The sequence below is a fragment of the Schistocerca piceifrons genome, chromosome 4 (assembly GCF_021461385.2).
Source record: "Schistocerca piceifrons isolate TAMUIC-IGC-003096 chromosome 4, iqSchPice1.1, whole genome shotgun sequence".
Taxonomy (NCBI): domain Eukaryota; kingdom Metazoa; phylum Arthropoda; class Insecta; order Orthoptera; family Acrididae; genus Schistocerca; species Schistocerca piceifrons.
In genome coordinates, this window is record NC_060141.1 from 669,420,900 (window position 1) to 669,439,275 (window position 18,376).

Here is an 18,376-nt window from a genome sequence, read left to right on the forward strand (position 1 = left end):
TCTCATTCCATTGTACAGCTGATGATGGTCCGTATTCGTAAATGCGAATACGACTCATTAATCTCACAGTTGTAGTTGGTGATCCAACAGCGTTCATCCGGCCCCCATCTTCCGTGCTTGACATCGAGAAGTGGCAGAGAAACTGCCTGTACTCGATGTGCACAGCTCAGGGCAGCCCTCCTGACTCATCGGTTGTGACATCAACTCCAACACAGAGCTGGTCGCTATCCAAGGCACTCCAGTGGACCATCTCTGTTAACTTGTGAAAGCCCCACCAGCCAGCAGTGCTTGACTTCTGCCACGACCACGGATCACAAGTGTCACTGAGGACCGGCAGCATGCTTCTCTTATGTCGATAGCCGGAGACGTGCTGGCACGGGTCAGTTTCACTATAGATGAAGGTATCTATATAGTGCTGAGACGCGCTGCTCGTTAACATGCCTTGTCTCTTGAAACGAGATGGATATTGTGGAACAAGATGTTGTATTCTTGTTTTTCCATGATGATTGGCTAGAGAGTGGTTGGTACAGGAGAAGGGTAAATAGGATTGAGGCAGCGAAATATAAAGAGGGCTTGGTTTCGGGAGTAGATGGTGTTGAAGTAGCAAAACCATCAAGTTGCAAGAGAATTTGGTTGGAGGGTATATTGTTGTTGGAAGGGGTTAATAGTTCGGTGGAGTCTGAGGATGTCTTCAGTAGTGTGCAGTGGGCAGAAGTATTTATTTGGATGAATCAGACTGTTAGTGGTTCGTACTGCCATATTTAAATCTGGATTGATAAGCGGGGATTTGGTTTTGGGTTTGGCAAAGCAGGTAGAATGCAAATAAATCATTTTTCCTTCTTAGTGTTCCACGGTTAAGTAGAACATTTTTAAAGAAATTTCCATCGTTTGATTGTAAATTACTTGCCGTTTATTTCACACAATAGAGATTAGTATTAGTATCTCTCTGAAATTACATATTTCAGAGAGATAATATGGGTTACTATTAGTATCTCTCTGAAATTACATATTTCAGAGAGATACTAATACTAACCCATATTATGACCTGCGCCGTATGATCTGTACCGTTTATTAATTTTGCTTTTCAACTTGGACCTGAGATTGGCTATGGGGTAAAAATCTCTATTGTGTGAAATAAACGGCAAGTAATTTACAATCAAACGATGGAAATTTCTTTAAAAATGTTCTACGTAACCGTGGAACACTAAGAAGGAAAAATGATTTATTTGCATTCTACCTATTTGCTACTCATATGTAATGAGTTTTCCATTCTTCGTATTACGCCTGACACTGCTATGATAAGTACATTTTCTTTTTAATTTTCAATTGAAATAGCGCTAGAGAATGGCTATAAAGCTCGAATTATTATTGTGTGAAGTAAATGAAAAATAATTTAGTCCAATAGCAGAGAATTATTTCAAAGTGCGAGGTAACAGTTACTAATGGGAGGGAAAGCGAGAAAAAAATTTAGACTTTACAGTGCACGCAGAACCGTCAAGTTTTGCAATCGATAGTGAGATGGGTATTACAGAGGAGACATTTCTTCCACTGGTGGTGGGCTTCTGAACTTACATTTGTGATGACGGTTGTGTATGAGAGCGCCCTCGGTTAGAACGTGGTAAATGGAGAAAACTGGTTTAGTGAAAAAATGCATGAGGAAGGTCTTCTTCGACGCTTTTCTCTTCTTTCTATCTTCATTATTTGCTCCCCTCACACCCTATGGATTGGGGGGAAGGGGTGCTGTCAGCGGTACAGCACTCAGCGCTTCAGCTAAGTGCTTTAAGAACAGAAAATATGAATTCTGTTGGAGTTCACATAAATCAGGAAGACCGTTTATTTTATTTGTGGTTTGAATTAAAATCCAAGGTCGAGACGATAAAAATCGAGAATACATACATTTGAATCACGTCGCGAGATTGGTGGCGTTGTTCTAAAAAACAATATCGCACTTTACTGAAAAGTTGAACAATCGGCAATGGGAAAAACGATTTGCGGATAGGAAAGTGTGTTCTGTACGGTTGAAGGCTGTAGGCAGAAAAATATAGGGGTGCTTTTGGTAGGTAATACGTAGGTGCTCCGGTGGATAGTACGAAGACAGAGACTAGAATACACCCAGCAAGTAACTGAGGACACGTACGTTGCAATTGCTGAAGATAGAACGGCTGCCACAGAAGAGAATAAAATATTTGGAACACAGGTCAGAAGTAGTCTGGGAGGAGAGCAGGCCTGTGGTATGATGGGAAGAAGGGATGGGGAGCAATGGAGCGGAAAGAGAGAGCCCTGTTGCGGATGGGATAAATGGGTAAGAGCTACAGTTAATAAGACGGATAAATATCGGGACAGATTTCATTTCAGGGGGAGGGAGTCCGTTGAAGTAGCGATGTGTTTGTAAATCCTACCGGCATCTGTCTATAGAGGGGAAACAACTAGGCTATATAAATGTAGTTCCCGATACTGTAGAAAATGTGGAATGACGTGTCTGATGGATGATGGGAGCACTTAGGTGGATTAGAAGGATCGGTGTAGGGGAGGGGGTGGAGGTAGATATGGAAAGCAAGTCAGAGTGCTTGATAAGTGCTTGATGGTCTCCGGTTTGGGAGAACTGATACAACTTAGTTGGAGCATCTGTGCGTTCAGTATTTGTTTAGAACGGGATGGATCGGATCAAGGTTTTGTAGGTGTGGAGGATAGTGCTGATGTGCAATATCCGATTTAGTCTTGTTTGGGCATTTGTTGATTAGCTAGAAAATGAGATTTCCATGTTATATGCCGGTCGAAGGTAAGTCCCAGATACTTTAGTGTATTAGTTAGCTGGATAGGATGGTTGTAAATGGTGAGATAGAAGACATGGAGGCGGAAGCTGTACGTGGTCCATCCTATATTTATTAGGTTTTGGTGGCCATTCGTTCCACCACACTGTGACGTTCTACATGATAAAAATTTTATGATATGCGTATGAAAGTCGCTCAGAAAGGAATATCTCATATATTTTTCCGTTTTTTATGTGCAAGGAATTTCAAGTTCAACTACATTGGTTGAAAACAACAACAGTGACGATTAATAATGTCTTTTTAGCGTAATCTCCGACCATTTCCTGCTTCTCAAGACTTTGACGCACGGACGTTTGCACGAACTCCTTACCTTCGAAGTGAATCCCACGACCATCTTCTTTTAGTGGCCAGCACAGGAGCTAGTCTCCTGATGCCAGGTCAGCGCTGTATGGAGTATTAGGCTATACCTCCCATCCAGTTTTGTAATGTCTTCAATGATGTGACGATTGATGTGTGATCCTGCGCTGCCATTTAAAAGAAGTTCATCCATCAAAGTTTTTGTTGGGCGAGCCAGCTGAAGACGTGTGTTAAGCTGTTTGAGTGTTCTGACTTATTGGACAGAATCTATAATGCGCCCCTGCTCCAAAAAAGCAACCATAATCACATACTCTGCACCCCAGAATACCGTATCCATAACATTCCCTGCCAATCGATTAGTTCCGAACTTTTTCTTCTGCGGTGCATTTCTGTGATGTCATTCCACTGACTGCCTCTTGGTGCTGGTTCAAACCAGTGTTTCGTCTCCAATCACAGTTTGTTTTCCAGAAACTCCTCTCCCTTCAAACGGGACGGCTACAAGGGGTGGGAGGCAACTGTTTACCTTTTCATTTTATTCTCGTCGGTTAACATTCTTGGTACTCAATGTGCAAAAGCTTTTGAATATCCCAGTTGCTCAGTAATTGTCATAACCTGCCTTTACTGATGGAGGTAATGCGACACAAAATACCTACAGTCACCCAGTGGTCACCAGGAGTGATGACACAGACTCGTCGAATGTTGAATGCATTCAGCGACGTGCCCCTCCGCTTTTCGTCAGCCAGTGGAGTTCGCCCTTCAGCTTCGTTACAGTGACGAACTCGTCGTGTAACACCACTGATATACATTGTTGCTTCACGTTACACATTTTTCAGTCTTTCTTCTGCATTCAAAAATTCTGTCACAGAACGCTGTCTAAGACGAAAATCTACGTCGGCTACTGTGAGAGCGATTGCAGTGCTGGTACCCATTGACGCAGAAAGTTGCTCCTCTTGTGGATAAAAGGCTAAGCTTTGCCAGATTCAGATTTTTCATGTAACAAATTTTGTTTAACGATGGGAAAAATAGGAGGCATTATTTTTTTACTCACATATAATTTGAAGAACTTGAATGTGGCATTTCTGTTTCTTCTTTACATGCTATCATTTTCTGTATAGATACAATTGCATGCACATGATTTTTATCACGTTTTAGACTGCTCCGATCTTGTTCTTAGATTATGAAAGTCGCAATCTACATAATTTTAGTAAATATTACAATTTTGATTATGATTATGAATGATATTTCCAGACATTACTATTCACAAAAATCTACATCGTTTTGGGGCCCCTCAAATTTAATTCCTGGCTACTGTATTAGTACTGGATATTTTTAATATTACACTTCATAAATTTAATTCTGAAGGTACGTCCTGTTTGACACGTTATCTTTACTTTCTAATGACAATGTATTATAATTAGCCCACAAAATAAAACTTCTATGGTGGTTTAGTTAAGATGTTCACAGCAAATATATCGAGAACCGTTTGAGATGTCCTATTTCAGTTTTTACTCAGATAACTTGTGAAAGTCCTCATCAAACAATGTGCAGTCTCTTTCCATAGCTACATTATTTAAAGAGACGTTGGGATTAATACTGCTTTCTTAGAAACACCTATGGTAAAGTCTGCTGCTACTTCTAAAGAATGTGATTTCATTTGTTTAGACTAGAAGTCCTTTAGGGGGGCTGCGACGAACAAATTACTCTTGTCTAGGTCACCAAAACATTTATGTTTCACACTGTATGACGTGTATCGGTATCCCCATCATCAGATCTGTGGTACTAAAACAAAATATGTGACAAGGTGGAGAACAATTGTCTTTACAATGACGCATACCTTGATCCATAACAGTATCCAGTCAGTTGTAAGTATTCCCCCTTCATATAAATGCACCAACTGGCTCATGCCATAGAGCATGTTATGAAGTAAAGATCCTTTGTCACAAAATGGCGTTGTAGGCATCATCATCAGAAAAAGGTATCTGTGACATGTGATGCTTATCTATAATAATATGGAAGCTGCCATTACATATGTTGCAGTATTTACATAATGCATTACGTTTTATAAGAAGTTTATAGACAGATACATACGAATCTAGACAACTTGTATAGATACTAATGACATGAGGTATTTGAAAATACGGTGCTGTAACAAGCTTTCAAGACATACTTGGATATCAAATTTTATCAAAACAGGGTGGCAACAGGAGCCTTCATTACGAAAACCTATAGCGGACATCATACATGTCATCATGAGTGAATGTATAACTGCTGGGATGCCGTTCACAGATTATAAAAGATTGTGCCGCAAATATATCAAATATCCCTTATATATATATATATATATATATATATATATATATATATATATATATATATATAACACTTATGTTTTATTTTATAGACTTTCCATACGAAAGTCAACCATGACATGGGTTCTTCTAAATCACAAAACAATCTAAACTATGATATTTAAAAATTCAGATGAACGGAGCTCCTATTAGAAATTGATTATGTAGCTATTTACACACTATAAGGTAATTTTTACAGATTATTCGATATTGAATTAGTATAAAATTTAATGTTGGCACCAAAGTGGTGGCTGTGACTGTTGCACTTCAACTTAACGAAAGGAATATAAACAAAGCACATTTGAATAACAAGTGCAGTAAAATAATATAAAACCATGATAATTAATAGCCATAGAAAACGCAATTAAATAACAACTCTGTGCCTCTTCCTCTACAGAACAAAATGCTCCCGCAGTAATCCCACGAAAATTTATGTTCAATAACAACAATGGTACAGTCAGGGAATAAAAATCGTGATGTGTATGTTACATATGAGAGTATTATGACGAACACACAAAATATTGGTTCATCATGCATGAAGTACTAAGTGCAAGGCACGTGACACGACACGCCCCCGAGGCATCAATCATTCTTACCAATGTTACGGTGCATATTAGGTATCATGTACATTCAAAAGTCCAACTAAAAATGGCAATTAATTGACAAACTATCCTACAGCAAAACAAAACAAAAATTAGTGGTTCTCACAATGACATCGACAAGATGCACTTCACTTCCATTGAACTGCGCAAGACCAGAGGAGCATGACACAGCATAATGCGCTCCACTAAGTGTACGAGCATTTGAAATGATAAGGCAAGGACAGTCACAGAATTTGGATAGGAAAACGTAAGTACAAAGAAGGTAACTGCGAAGATAACAGAAGAAATAATTAAGTTGATCGATGAAACGAAGACATACAAAAATGTTCAGGGAAATTCAGGCATAGAGAAATACAAGTCACTGAGGAATGAAATAAATACGAAGGTAGGGAAGAGGAGGAGAAATGGCTGCATCAAAAATGTGAAGAAATCGGAAAAGAAATGATTGTCGGAAGGACTGACTCAGCATATAGGAAAGTCAAAACAATCTTCTGTGAAATTAAATACAAGAATGGTAACATTAATAGTTGAACTGGAATCCCACTGTTAAATGCAGAGGATAAGCGGATAGGTGGAAGGAGTACATTCAAAGCCTGTGTGAGGGAGAAGATTTGTCTAACGTGATAGAAGAAGTAACTGTAGTCGATTTGGAAGAGATAGGGGATCCAGTATTAGAACCAGAATTTAAATGAGCTTTGCAGGAATAAGGAGGAAGGGATAGATAACATTTCTTCCGGATTTCTAAACTCATTGGGGCAAGTGGGAACAAAACGACTATTGACGTTGGTGCGTAGTATGTGTGAGTCTGGCGACATACCATCTGACTTTCGTAAAAATATAATCACACAGTTCCGAAAACTACGAGAACTGAAAAGTGCGAGAATTATCTCACAATCACCTTAACAGCTCACGCATCCAACTCGCTGACAAGGATAATAAACAGAAGAATGGAAAAGAAAGTTGAGGAAGTGTTAGGTGACGACATTTGGCTTTAGGAAAGGTAAAGACACCAGAGAGGCAATTCTGACGTCGCGGTTGGTAATGGAAGCAATACTGAAGAAAAATCTGGACACGTTCGTAGCATTTGTAGACGTAGAAACAGCTTCGACAATTAAAGTGGTAAAAGATGTTCGAAATTCTGCGAAAAATAGGGGAAAGCTATAGGGAGAGTCGTGTAATATACAAAGTGTACAAGAGCCAAGACGAAATAGTAAGAGTGGACGACTAAGAACGAATGCTCGGATTAAAAAGAGTGAAAGAGTGGAATATAATCTTTCACCCATAAAGTTCAATCTGTACATGAAAGAAGCAATGCTGGAAGTAAAAGAAAGGTTCAGGAGTGGAATTAAAATTCATGGTGAAAGGATATCAATTGTACGATTCGCTGATGATATTGCTATTATGAGTGAAAGTGAAGACGAATTACATGATCTGCTGAACAGAATGAGCAGTCGAATGAGTGCACGAAATGGACTCAGAGTAAATCGAAGAAAGACGACGGTAATGAGAAGTAGCAGATATGAGAACTGCGAGAAACGTACCGTTAGGATTGTTGGTCACGAAGTGGATGATGTTAAGGAATTCTGCTACCTAGGCAGCAAAATAACCCATGACAGACGGAGCAAGGAGGACATCAAAAGCAGAGCAGCACTGGCAAAAAGGTCATACCGGGACAAGAGAAGTCTACTAGTATCGTAGGCCTTAATTTGAGGAAAAATTTTCTGAGAATGTACGTTTGGAGCACAGCATATTATGTTAGTGAAACATGAACTGTGGGAAAAACGGAACAGGAGAGAATTTTGAGATATGGTGCTACAGACGAATGTTGAAAATCAAGTGGACTGATAAGGTGGGGAATGAGGAACACCTAAGCAGAATGAGAGAGGTAAGGAATATGTGGAAAACACTGACAGGGAGACGGAGCAGGATCATAGTATATCTGTTAAGACATGAGGGAATGCCTTCCATGGTACTAGAGGGAGCTGTTGGAGGCGAAAACTGTAGAGGAAGACAGAGATTGGAAAACATTCAGCAAGTAACTGAGTACGTTGGTTGCAAGTGCTACTCTGAGATGAAGCAGTTGGCAGAGGAAAGGAATTAGTAGTGGGCCGCAACTAAGCAGTCAGAAGACTGATGACTCAAAACAAAACAAAAATCTTGTCAGTACTTGTGTGAATCCCACAGGGAAGTGAAGCTCATTTGTTACCATGGCTTTTCCAGTGCCATTGGGCGCTCTAACAACCTCCGGCATCCGTGAATATTCAGGCACCGAATTAAATATTTTAATGGTACTCGCATGAAGATTTTCATTGAGCAAATTCAAAACAGTACAATAAATAAAAGAATTCCGGTTCACAGGGATCGCTAAATGTGTAAGATCATGTTCACCATTTAACTTATCTCGAATGAATTTAAAGGCAATTGGAAAGTCATTTCCTGATCTACCAAACGATGATTCTGTCCACAAAGCACAATATAAAGTCGTAGTGCTCAAGTAATGCTCTGTTAAATTTAATAAATTTGGTCCTACCAGTACCAACGTATTTTCCATAATGTGTATTAGCAATGGGCAGGACGTACTTTATGCCCATCACAAAAGACGTAAGAAGAAAAAATTCGTTAGGTTTGTTTAATTTTACTAACACCATTGATGGGTTGATGTGTAAATATATTTTACAACCTGGAAATACCAGTCTTAGCTATATCAACATATCTTCTGTAACCAAGACGCGGTCCTTTATGATCGCCACAAGAAAATTTAAAATGCAGATTTCAGTAATTGTCCTTGACTTTAATTCGCAACTACATTTTAAAGATATTTTGATGTTTAAGAATGATGTAAATTTGGTAATACGAATACGACATTTTTTTGTGAAAAGTCACCTGTACAGCTAAGTTAAATTTTTTTGGTTATGTTTTATCAATAATTTAAAGCGATTACGGAGTCTGGTATAATAAATCATATTTTCGAAATTTGGAGTGCCTGACTACATAACTATATTTTCAGAAGGTGAGCACGAAACACTTCCCCACCCCCACCCCTTGGTAATATGAGGATTAATTTTTATTTGTAATAAAATTTACTAATCTCTGTTCTTGGACATGAGATTACATTTCACAAGTCGAAACAAATCACAGCAACCGACTTTCGTTTCCTGTGTTCATCTCTGAGTACCTTCTCATACTCTCCTCTTTCTTTCCTTTTCATTAACACATTTACAGCAATTCTTTTTTCAAATTTTCAGTGATTGTGCAACACAACAACACAGAAATTAATTTGATAACTTTGAGTTGAGAAACTGAACTGCTTTCAAAAGCTGAATTTTCTATATTGATTCCTGATCTCTCAATGATTCAGCTATGTAATCCATATTAGCACCCACTGTTATTTACAATGAACACTACACAAACTGTGTACGATAATGATTCATCAATAATAGAAACATTGTCGAGTTGCTAAAACTATGGCTCTAAAATCTCTCAATAGCGAGTGTTCCAACTGAGCACTTGGAACTCTGTCACTCATAACTAAAATTCGTATGTAGAAACACACAGTTTCATCCGTCACATAGAACCTTTTCGACCCAACGAATCAAACAAAATGGGATGAGCTGGAACTTTGGAGATTTTGTAGCCTGGCTATTTCTCCACAGGCTGCAGCACAAATATTTTATACTTTTAGCAGACGTCAAATAAAACCTTGTCCAATGGTGGTGCATGAAAATTTTTTACAAATGTGTTACAATGTGGTGGCCTATTATCTTTTGAATTTCAAGGGTAGTAATCACAAATAAACTGAATATATTAATTTTAGTTACATAAACTGAGTTGTTTAAATATATTTACATTTTATAATTAGGTTTTTAGCTCTGCAAGGAATAAAATAAATTGAGAAAGAATGTTGGTAGCAGCAGGGTTCGAACCAGAGTCAATGAATAGCCAGTTGTACATTTAACCACTCGCCCATGGGGCCATTTCTGCGATAGAATCTCCAAAACACCTAATCACCTTGTACCCTACGCTTGCGCAGTACGTTACACTCAATTTCAAAGAAAAATATTGACCTGGTGCTGTGAGCAACATAACAATCGTAGTGCCAGAAGGGATGACGTCACATCAGAGAGTATGCAATAGAAAAGAGAGAGAGAGAGAGCTGCGTCCCTTCTCTCAGTTGAAACGTTTTATATGAAAGTATTAATCGCAACACACATAAAATAATACACAGCTTGAAACATGAACTACTTTTGTTTTTTATGATGGCACATATGAGGTGGAATTACGCCTTATGTGCGTTCTAACACAGAAGTGGTAATGAACGGTCAGCGTACATCCTACTGTATCATCCTACTGTATCTAAAAAAATTTGCTGTTCATATGGTGCTGGTATTCTACGTTTCACTACTACAGCCTCCGCATGGATATGATATCAACGGCCTTGAACACTTCAGAATCCTATTACTAATTTTATAGTGGTTATAATATTTAGAACTTAGGGATTATCTATTATGAACATGAACCCTTACGCAGTCATATGTGAAAGTTTGTGATTTTGTGCCAAAATCATGTATAATGTCACGTCGGATAAAGAGGAAACAGAGTGTTGCACAGCCGTGATACTAGTATAAAAGGGGCACCGAGGAGATGTACTTTCCATTCTGTCTGTGCAGTATATATGTCCAGAGTACTGGCTAATTTCAAAAAATAAATTTAATCCACAGACAGAGACAAAATAAGTTATATTTCTTTATGAAGAATACAGAAGGAACTCGAAGAGAAAAGCCCGGATATACGCCAAAAGATATCTCGACAGACAGTGTTCAGTTTGAATGACAATTCAACGGATGTGCAGAACATTGTTGCGGTTACTTTCAATTGTATTCGAAGTATGTCTCCCCTTTGTGCATGCTCCTATGTTGTGGGAATGCTAACATATGTTTCTCAAAACCCCATGCAGCATTATTACACTTCACAAAATGTAATGTTCATATTGCTGTTCCGTATCTAGTTGCTGTTGAAGTTTCCTTGTTTACGTATGATTTTGGCGCCCCATTTGAATTTTGTTTACTTTTAATCTCCCACCGATGCATGTGTGTGTTTCCTTTATCAAGTAGATAGAAATACAGGCATACACAATAATGATTCATCAGTTAACTACGGCGACAGTTCTTTTCTCGATTCTACCGAAGCCTTTTAAGGATGGGGCACACCAAAAATCGAATGGATTTTTACAGCATGGAACTGGGCTGTGTAGATTATTGAATAATAATAAACTCGCATCATGGGTTTGATACCAAAACAGCAACTTATGTAATATGAGTAAATTAGTAACCGCAACAAAAAGGAGATCACAAAAGGATGTGGCCATGAAGATTTCCTTACAATTCCCTTTATATAAAGTGCTCCAAATGCTCAACGTCTACTGCAATGTACGTTTTCAGCCGCTGGTCCATGAATTTATGGATAGATCTACTATATCGCTGCACACACTTCAACAGTACTATTTTGAACATGTTTTGGGTCGTCGGGCATTTTTCATACACTTCACTTATGACTTAGTACCGAGAAAAATCCAGTATAGTGGTATCAGGGTAGAGAGCAGGGCAACCGTTTATGTAACGCAACAAAAGCACGTTTGTTTTTTTGTATAATTTCGTTAGATTAATTAATACCTGAACTATATCTCCATTCCACAAAATTGATTGCTCATAGCCGTTAATGACGCCACAATAATAAGTAGACCGGAAATACCATACTTGTCACAGACGTTTTTGTCTGTCTGAACTTGATTCTAAATTTTTTAGGATTTGTAAACGTCTCGCAAAGTCGAAACATTCAACTTGTTGCTGATAATCGTTCAGTATGTGTTCAGTCCTTCGATTTGTTCGTCTGCATATCCATTTCTTTTTGGTCATCAGTCTTCTTTGATGCTGCCCGCCACGAATTCCTCTCCTGTGCTAACCTCCTCATCTCAGAGTAGAACTTGTAACTTACGTCCTCAGTTATTTGCTGGATGTATTCTAATGTCTTCCTCTAAAGTTTTTGCCCGCTGCAGCTCCCTCTAGTACCATGGAAGTCATTTCCTGCTGCCTTAAAAGATGTCCTATCATCCTGTCCCTTCTCCTTATCAGTGTTTTCCATATATTCCTTTAATCTCCAATTCTGCACAGAACCCCCTCATTCCTTACTTAATTTTCAACATTCGTCTGTAGCACCACGTTCCAAATGCTTCGATTCTCTACTGTTCCGCTTTTCCCAGCCCATATTTCTCTACCAGAGAGTTCTGTACTCCAGACGTACATTCTCAGAAATTTCTTCTTCAAATTAAGGCAGATATTTTATATTAGTAGACTTCTCTTGGCCAGGAATGCCCTTTTCGCCATTGTTAGTCTGCTTTTCATGTCCGCCTTACTGTATTCCGTCCGTCAATCGTTATTTTACTGCCTAGGTAGCAGAATTCCTTAACTTCATCTACTGCGCGACCATCGATCCTGATATTAAATTTCTCGCTGATCATTACGTTCAGCAGTTGACAATGGTGCATTATATAAATGATTTGTCCACTGGTTTGAAAATTTATCCTCATGCCGTTTTTAGTGACATAATGGTAATGCTATTCAGTAGAAATATTGGCAAGTCAAATGATGGCAAGTCAAACGGCAGATATAATTGTGGCACTAACTTAAATAACGCTTTTCTTCCTATACGTTGCACATGTTTCAGTAATTCCAAAGGTACACCATCGACTCCTGCTGACTTGATGGAGCACTCAGACCGTTTAACTGAATAACAATTACACCTTGTAATATTACCAATCTCGCTCAGGATTATCGTTACTAGCAAACTCTCCCCCCTGTCAATGCTCTGGGAATGATTACCTCAGTATCAATCTTGTTCATGATTTACGTTACTAACAATCTCTCCATCCCTACCACTATTATGGGCATGATTTCCAGTGTAGGGACTGTATTCATTACATGTCCTGATTCGTTCTCGTTTTGTGTTCGTGTGGATGACTATAACCATACAAAACTAATGCGGTCACAAACCCAGAAAAAATTAATTGACTATATCTTAATAATTATTTGCTCTCTCCATAATTCTAGATATTAGGAAATTTTTATTTATTTGATAATTACAGAACCATGTGTTCCACTGCAACTAACTAGCAAAATTCTTTTGCTGTTAAAAGGTACACAGAGGCATAACACCATCAATGGGACCTTGTCTCACTAAGCACTGTGGCCTTCACAGAAACTTCCTTCGCACATTCATTATTTACAAACTAATTCGTCTGCAGTAGTAACATCTGTCCGTAAATAAATCTATTCATTGTCAATTCATCTTTAGTAGGATACTGTACTTATAGCATTGAATTCAACACGTTCCGTCATAACAATTCCACTTAGTTTCCACCTCATATTTCTGTTGTACTTATTAAAATAATCGATGCGTACCCACCTACAGGTTCGGTATGTAAGTGACAATCCAAGAGATTGCCAAAAATTCGGTCGGACTTGTAGGTCTAGACCCACTTATTATCAGAAAATTATAGCTGCAATTGGGGTGTAGTAACCGCTCAAGACTCCAGTGGGTTACACTTTGAAAACTCTCCACATTGTCAAAGTTTGGTGTGACAACTTCGACATATTCGACGGGAGTCTTTCCTACAGATTCACTATCTTCCTGTAGGTTTTTTCCTACTTCACTTAGAACTGGTCTTGGGAACGTTAAGGAGTGTGACTTGTCTGCAAAATATAGTAATTTGAGATATTTTTACGTGAGACCCACTGATAAGTTACTTCTGTTTCACTGTACAGCAATCGATTTCGCGAGAAGTTCTCCATACGGCACAATTTATCAGGTGGACGGAATACACACGTATAGACTTAATGGACTATTGTTTTGTAACTGGATGTTTCCAATATTCCTCATTAGTACTTTACAATCTGATAATTGTTATTTCATTACACGAAACTGATATTGTATTCGTGTCCCCATGCAGTAAAATAGATCGCTTAAGCTCTGGAAGCGGTGCAGTGTAAGTCTGATAACAGTTCACATGGCTGAGTGGAAAATATAAGGAAAAGAGAGGTATTATGTAAGAATATTATCGCATACAATATCATCCATGACTAAGTTTTGAAGTGACATCCCCACTGTCTTCCATTACCATGGAAGTCATAGGAAGTAGTAACGAAGTATGGTAAGACGGCTATAATGAGGTTTTTTGTTTTATCTTATGTAATCTGGAGTAAATAGCGTCGTTGATATTGTGTTAAATCACTTTTTTCTCACAGGATTGCCAGACGCTCCATCCAACTGCTCCGTTTTGAACGAGACGACTGACTCTTTCGCGGTACAGTGCTCTAACTCAACTGACGTGGGATTCCGCCAGAGCTACCAGCTAGAAGTCTTCGATGTCAAAACAGGCAACTTAATGTTCAATAAGACGCAGAAGTCGCCAGTCTTCCTAGTGGACGACATCGAACCTAACCAAGACATCACGATGCGCATCGCAGCTATCAGCCCCAGGGGTCGCAGCGGGTGGACCAGGATGAACATCTTTAGAGTGCCGGTGAGTGACCGAAACGTCCAGATTCGTGCTCTAAGCTCTTAATGCTAAGGTCCCTACGTACGACATACACTGCTGGCCACTATAATTGCTACACCAAGAGGAAATGCAGATGATAAACGGGTATTCACTGGACAAATATATTATACTAGAACTGACATGTGATTATATTTTCACGTAATTTGGGTGCATAGATCCTGAGAAATCAGTACCCAGAAAAGGCACCTCTGGCCGTAATAATGGCCTTGATACGCCTGGGCCTTGAGTTAAACAGAACTTGGATGGCGTGTACAGGTACAGCTGCCCATGCAGCTTCAACACGATACCGCAGTTGAACAATTGTAGTGACTGGCGTATTGTGACGAGCCAGTTGCTCGCCCACCATTGACCAGACGTTTTCAATTGGTGAGAGATCTGGAGAATGTGCTCGCCAGGGCAGCAGTCGAACATTTTCTGTATCCAGAAAGGCCTGTACAGGACCTGCAAATTGCGGTCGTGCATTATCCTGCTGAAATGTAGGGTTCGCAGGTATCGAAATAAGGGTAGAGCCACGGGTCGTATCACATCTGAAATGTAACGTCCACTGTTCAAACTGCCGTCAGTGCGAAGAAGAGGTGACAGAGACGTGTAACCAATGACGAATACACGCTTCCAATGTGTGTTCACTCCCATGTTGCCGAACACGGATGAGACTATCATTTTACTGTAAACAGAACCTGGATTCATCCGAAAAATGATGTTTTGCCATTCATACATCCAGCTTCGTCGTTGAGTACACCATCACAGGCGCTCCTGTCTGCGATGCAGCGTCAGGGGTAACCGCAACCATGGTCTCGAAGCTGATAGTCCATACTGCTGCAAACGTCTTCGAACTGTTCGTGCAGATGGTTGTTGCCTTGCAAACGTCCCCATCTGTTGACTCAGGGAGCGAGACGTGGCTGCACGATCCGTTACAGCCATGCGGATAAGATGCCTGTCATCTCGACTGCTAGCGATACGAGGCCGTTGGTATCCAGCACGGCGTTCCGTATTACCCTCCTGAACCCACCGATTCCATATTCTGCTAACAGTCATTGGATCTGGACCAATGTGAGCAGCAATGTCGCGATACTATAAACCTCAATTGCGATAGGCTGCAATCCGACTTTTATCAAAGTCGGAAACGTGATGCTACGCATTTCTCCCCCATACACGAGGCATCACAACAACGGTTCACCAGGCAACGCCGGTCAAATGCTGTTTGTGTTTGAGATATCGGTTGGAAACTTTCCTCATGTCAGCGCGCGTTGTAGGTGCCGTCACTGGCGCCAACCTTGTGTGAATGCTCCAAAAAGCTAAACATTTGCATATCACAGCATCTTCTTCCCGTCGGTTAAATTTCACGTCTGTAGCATGTCATCTTCGTGGTGTTGTAATTTTAATGGCCAGTAGTGTAGTTTTTTGGCTTTGGTATTGAACGTCCAACAGTTTACTCGTTTATGTTTCACTGCAGGCATGTCATTTCATCGAGTGAATGCAACAGGCTGGCGGAACCCAAAGATTTCTTGTTGCCGTGTTGATGATGATGCAACACCATCGCAATTCTTATTTACACCGCGCCAAATAATGAAGAAATTTAACACACTTCCTTATGGTTGTTTTTGTATGGAGGTGAACTAATAACATGCTCTTTTGCTAGTTTGTAAGAAAATATTTCGGTAGGCCAATACTCTAGAGTAAGTTGCCGTCACGTCAATGCAGGTTGAGGCAGGAAGACAAACGACATAAATGTACTGTCGAGTCGCATTAATGTGACCACCGTCTATGTTCGAATTCAACTTCTGATCGCCACTCACAGACGACAGGTAGCAGCACCAGCAGTCGAGGGTATATAAAACATGTCAGAGGGGAGTCGGTAAAGAGTGCAGTGAAAACGAAGCGATTTATCTGACGCCCAAAGGGCATTATCATTGGCTTTCAGGCGAAGGTTGCAAATTTTTCTGAAAGGCTAAGTCTGCAAACTGATAGCATGCACTGTAGTTAAAGTGCCCCGCTCATGGGTAAAAGGCGCAATCGAAAACAGGAGCCGAGGTTGATGTGGTGCAGGATAGGTCATATACAGGGTGGTCCATTGATAGTGACCGGGCCAAATATCTCAGGAAATAAGCGTCAAACGAAAAATCTACAAAGAACGAAACTTGTCTAGCTTGAAGGGGGAAACCAGACGGCGCTATGGTTGGCCCTCTAAATGGTACTGCCATAGGTCAAACGAATATCAACTGCGTTTTTTTAAGTAGGAACCTCCATTTCTTATTACATATTCGTGTATTACGTAAAGAAATATGAATGTTTCAGTTGGCCAATTTTTTCGCTTTGTGGTAGATAGCGCTGTAATAGTCACAAACACATGGCTCACCATTTTAGGCGAACAATTGGTAAAAGGTAGGTTTTTTAAATTAAAATACAGAACGTAGGTACGTTTGAACATTTTATTTCGGTAGTTGCAACGTGATACATGTACCTTTGTGAACTTATCATTCCTGAGAACGCATGCTGTTACACCGTGATTAAGTGTAAATTCCACATTAAAGCAATAAATGTTCAAAATGGTGTCCGTCAACCTCAATGCATTTGGCAATACGTGTAACGTCATTCCTCTCAACAGCGAGTAGTTAGCCTTCCGTGATGTTCGCACATGCATTGACAATGCGCTGACGCATGTTGTCAGGCGTTGTCGGTGGATCACGATAGCAAATATCCATCAACTTTCCCCACAGAAAGAAATCCGGGGACGTCAGATCCGGTGAACGTGCGGGTCATGGTATGATGCTTCGACGACTAATCCACTTCTCATGAAATATGCTATTCAATATCGCTTCAACCGCACTCGAGCTATGTGCCGGACATCCATCGTGTTGGAAGTATACCGCCATTCTATCATGCAGTCAAACATCTTGTAGTAACATCGGTAGAACATTACGTAGGAAATCAGCATACACTGCACCATTTAGTTTCCCATCGATGAAATGGGGACCAGTTCTCCTTCCTCCCATAATGTCGCACCATACATTAACCTGCCAAGGTCGCTGATGTTCCACTTGTCGTAGCCATCGTGGATACTCAATAGTGCATATTATGGCGGTTTACGTTACCGCTGTTGGTGAATAACGCTTCGTCACTGTATAGAACGCGTGTGAAAAGTCTGTCATCGTGCCGTAATTTCTCTTGTGCCCAGTAGCAGTACCGTACACGACGTTCAAAGTCGTCGCCATTCAATTCATGATGCATAGAAATATGGTACGGGTGCAATCGATGTTGATATTGCATTCTCAACACCGACGTTTTTGAGATTCCTGATTCTCGCGCCATTTGTCTGCTACTGATGTGTGGATTAGTTGCGACACCAGCTAAAACACCTACTTGGGCATCATTTGTTGCAGGTCGTGGTTGACGTTTCACATGTGGCTGAACACTTCCTGTTTCCTTATATAACGTAACTACGCGGCGAACGGTCCAGACACTTGGATGATGTCGTCCAGGATACATACATAGCACACCCTCGTTGGGCATTTTGATCACAATAGCCATACATCAACACGATATCGACCTTTTCCGCAATTGGTAAACGGTCAATTTTAACACGGGTAATGTATCACGAAGCAAATACCGTCCGCACTGGCGGAATGTTACGCGATACCACGTACTTATACGCTTGTGACTATTACAGCGCCCTCTGCCACAAGGCGA

The 18,376-nt window shown here is 40.1% G+C and overlaps 1 protein-coding gene across 3 annotated transcripts in view; it reads left to right on the forward strand.

Moving 5' to 3' along the window:
• The window catches only part of LOC124795247 (nephrin-like), a 120,870-nt gene that overhangs the window by 89,746 nt on the left and 12,748 nt on the right, over nt 1-18,376 (forward strand). For all 3 annotated transcript variants that reach the window (XM_047259182.1, XM_047259184.1, XM_047259183.1), the window contains exon 8: nt 14,376-14,653. In XM_047259182.1, the coding sequence (XP_047115138.1) occupies nt 14,376-14,653 (278 nt within the window). The remainder of the gene's footprint in view (nt 1-14,375; nt 14,654-18,376) is intronic.